The sequence below is a fragment of the Rattus rattus genome, chromosome 1 (assembly GCF_011064425.1).
Source record: "Rattus rattus isolate New Zealand chromosome 1, Rrattus_CSIRO_v1, whole genome shotgun sequence".
Classification (NCBI taxonomy): domain Eukaryota; kingdom Metazoa; phylum Chordata; class Mammalia; order Rodentia; family Muridae; genus Rattus; species Rattus rattus.
Window position 1 is genome coordinate 21,786,704 of NC_046154.1, and position 3,927 is coordinate 21,790,630.

General features: G+C 48.1%; 1 protein-coding gene across 1 annotated transcript; it reads right to left on the minus strand.

The window, feature by feature from the left end:
- Nucleotides 1–1,916: 1,916 nt before the first annotated feature.
- Htr1d (5-hydroxytryptamine receptor 1D) lies at nucleotides 1,917–3,528 on the minus strand. Its single transcript, XM_032888156.1, has one exon. The coding sequence runs from the start codon at nucleotides 3,198–3,200 to the stop codon at nucleotides 2,076–2,078; it is 1,125 nt and encodes a 374-aa protein (XP_032744047.1). The 5' UTR covers nucleotides 3,201–3,528; the 3' UTR covers nucleotides 1,917–2,075.
- Between the last annotated feature and the right edge of the window lie 399 nt (nucleotides 3,529–3,927).

Sequence of the window (3,927 nt, forward strand, 5' to 3'; positions counted from 1 at the left end):
ACCATTGTTATTGTTGTTCTCTTATGGCTACCTAAGCTTGAGGAAGTCAATTCCTGGATCTCCAAAATGGTAGGGACTTTGTGTCAAGTGCTGTGTTCATTTTTACGACTCAGCTATTATCATCTCCATTTCGTACTCTCTGAAAGTGAGGGATTCCAAAAAGAACACAGAGCTAGGAACCAACAGCGCCTGCATTTGAACTGAAGGATCCGGTTCTCGGTTTCTCTTCTGTTGTTTGTTTATTTTGCTTGGTGCTGAGATCCAAACCCAGTAACTTCAACATGCTAGGCAAGCACGCTGTCATCGAGCTGCATTCCGAGACCCCAGCCCCAGCTCTTGAGGGTTTTTTGTTTTTTCCTAACGTCTCTGGAATTTATTTTTGTGTATGTACAAGCTTGTGCATGCGCAGACGTCAGAGGTTCTCCTCCCATGTGGGTTTTGGGAATCAAGCTCAGGTCATCAGGCTTGGTGGTTAGTGTCTTTACCCACTGAGTCATCTGGCCAGGCCCAGTTTCTCAGTTTTCAATTGTCAGTTATCCGAGCACCCACAATTAGGAGGCTCACAGTTTGCAAATGCTATGCAAATGTTACGCAAATAGTATTATGCAAATAATGCTGCACAGGGCCTGGTGTGAGGTGGGTGCTCCGTGGATGTTTTAAACAGAGTTAAATTGAAAGTCTGTACTTTTGGGCGGAAGTGGGGAAAAACACCCGAAGACTACTACTCATGAAGGTTGAGGAGGTGCCTCGGGAAGGGTTTGCTGTCCAAGTGTGACAGCCTGAGTTCCATCCCTGGATATCGTGGTGCATGACTGCAGTCCCAACACTCCAGTGATGGGATAGGAGGTGGAGAGAGAGAACATCTCTGGAGCTTGTGAGCTAACTAGCTTAGAATATGCAAGGCAGTGATGGAGACAAGGGAGACCCTGCTTCAAACAAGGCATAAGGCAAGGACTGACACCAGAGGTACACAAACATCTTATGCACACGTACAGGACAATCATACATACATAATTTTGTAATACTTAATTTTATAAAGACTTCACTGTTCTCTGTGTCCCCCATGCATTTTATTTGGTAAGACTCAACATCTTAAGAATTCTGATGACGGGGTTGGGGATTTAAGGGTAGAGCGCTTGCCTAGGAGAGCAAGGCCCTGGGTTCGGGTCCCCAGCTCCGAAAAAAAAAAAAAAAAAAAAAAAAAAAAAAGAATTTGATGACAAGGGGTGGTGAGCCACCATGCAGTTGGATTTGAACTCAGGACCTCTGGAAGAGCAGTCAGTGCTCTTAACTGCTAAGCCATCTCTCCAGCCTGACAAGGGTTGTAAACAATAATAATTCAAAATAAAAACATCGGAACGGACAGAATGAGGTATCCATTCAAAGCTCGGTGCGTCCAACACTGGTCAGTCTTCTTGAGCAGCAGGATGACGGGTTTTAACTTCAGAACATTATATAATAGAGACAAAGGGAAGAATGAAGGATGTAGAGTAGTTGATCTGGTCCCACGTATACCTCTCTCCTACTGCCACCTTCTAAATTTCTCTCTATCTACTCTGGGTCACCAGCCCCACTTTCCATATGGACAACTAGGACCCAGTAGAAACAATTCCTGGGTGTTGTTTTCTAATCAGTGGGCTATGGGAGATGACAACCCCCTCTGTTTTAACTCCAAGTTCACTTTTAATTCAAGTCAATAATCACACCCATTTTCCAAAGCCCTCTGTAAAATCCCAGGTAGACCAGAAGGCCTTCCCTCCGAGCCTTCTAGAGAATAAGACAGTTTCTCATCTAAGTCCTACATCTTAAATTTCTTCCAATCCAGAGAACCATGAGGATATTATGTTAAGGGATGTCTTCAGTCCTGTCGCCTTTTACACAGCACCTAGCTTTCAGTGATTCAGAAGTCTGGAAGATGCTGGCAGTCAAACACAGAACAAATCTATTGATTTAATCCAAGACCCAAGATAGCACAAATCAGCCCAGGTCCCAGAGAAACGACAGTAATAAAAAAAAGGCAACCCCAGCTGGGTTACAGGACATAACAGATAAACAAGAGTCACCCCCAAATCCGACTAAGAGGCCTTTCGGAAATGGACGACTCTCTGAAACGCTTGTCGAAAGTCTTCGTTGAACACAGTGTAGATGACGGGGTTAATGAGAGAGTTTAAATAACCTAGCCACGTGAAGAAGTCAAAGAGGGCCGGGTGGATCCAACAGGAGTCCCTGCAGATGGGGAGGACCAAGGATACCACAAAGAAAGGCAACCAGCAGATGATAAAGGCCCCCAGAATGATGCCCAATGTCTTAGTGGCTTTCCTTTCTCGGGCTGCAGAGATCCTCTTGCGTTCTAGGATGCTATCAGCAAGCTTGATTTTCACCTGGTTGAAAAAGAGAGGGGAACCGACTGTGTGCGTGTGGCTCTCGTGGAGGTTGGGGTTGAGCGAGCAGAGTGAGGAGCCCGCAGAGCCCGTGATAAGCTGTGCTGTGGTGAAGCGCTTCCCGTAGAGGGAGGGTGGGTTCAGGATTCGACTCCGGGCGGCCACGTATATGCGGCCATACAGGATAATGAGCAAGATGGATGGGATGTAGAAGGCCCCACAGGTCGAGTAGATGGTGTAAGAAATCTGAGATGTGTTCACCAGGCAGTCGGACATCTCCTCGTGAGCCGTGGCCTGCCGCCAGAAGAGCGGTGGGATGGAGATACAGATGGAGATGGCCCAGACGGCCGCAATCATGGCCGCCGCGTGACCTGCGGTCCGGCGCTTGCTGTACTCCAGGGCATCGGTGATGGCCCAGTATCTGTCCAGAGCGATGACACAGAGATGCAGGATGGAGGCCGTACAGCATGTGATGTCAGAAGACACCCAGATGTCACACAGGATCTGGCCAAAGTTCCAGGTGCGGGTGGTGGTATAGGCTATGCTGATGGGCATGACCAAGATAGAAACCAGGAGGTCGGTGGTGGCCAAGGAGCCAATGAGATAGTTGGCTGGGGTATGGAGCTTCTTGGTGAGCAGGATGGTGGTAAGTACGAAGGCATTGGAGAGGACAGTGGCCAGTGTAATGATGGATAGGACCACCACGAGGGAGATTCTGAGTGCCTGCAGGACCTCTGGGTCCCAAGCCCCTGTAGCATTCAGGGATCTGTTGGAGGCCTCCTGAGGAAGGCCTTCTAGGGACTGGTTTGGCAGCGACATGCTCAGTGTGTCTCTCTTCCCACAGACTTCTACACACACGGCTCACTCCTTCGCCGTCGTCCCATCCAGAGAACAAAGTCATGCTTCAGCTTCACAACTGTGAAGGCCATACATCAGGACGGAGCTCAGCAGAAAGGCCTCAAGAAGTGCCCAGGAAAGGACACCAACTCCACAGCTAGATGCTTCCGGAAGCAGATGAACCCCAAGGCATCTTGGGGTTCTGGAACTTCTCCCAGCAGATGGTCCAGCCCAGTGGACGCATGATAGATTCGTTAGATAATTATCAAGGTCTCACAGGAGGATGGACAGGGTTCTGGGGTTCTTGCCTTCGACATTCTAATGCTTTTTGAAACATAAAGACATCGGCATATTTAACTACAAAACTTCAGCATTCCCCTGTTCATACTTGGAGAAGATTCTGGACATCAGGTCTCTTCCAGAGAGTTTTTAAAACCAGAGACAAAAAGAACCAACTGATTCAGAGGTGCACTCCCAGCAGCTCCTTTTTCCCAGGATCCTGCCAACACGTCATGAGTCCTCAGCGTTGGTTCTGTCCCGCTGACGGCTTTGCGTCTGACTAGACAAAACATTCCAGTTACCAAGACTCAAAGAATGCATGAGCTAGGAGAAGGCAAAACAAATGGGTCACTGCTGGTTCACCGAGATGGGGATGTGTTCAGAAGCTCTGAGCTTGGGAAAGACAAAGAAAAAAGAGTAGAGTTAGAAT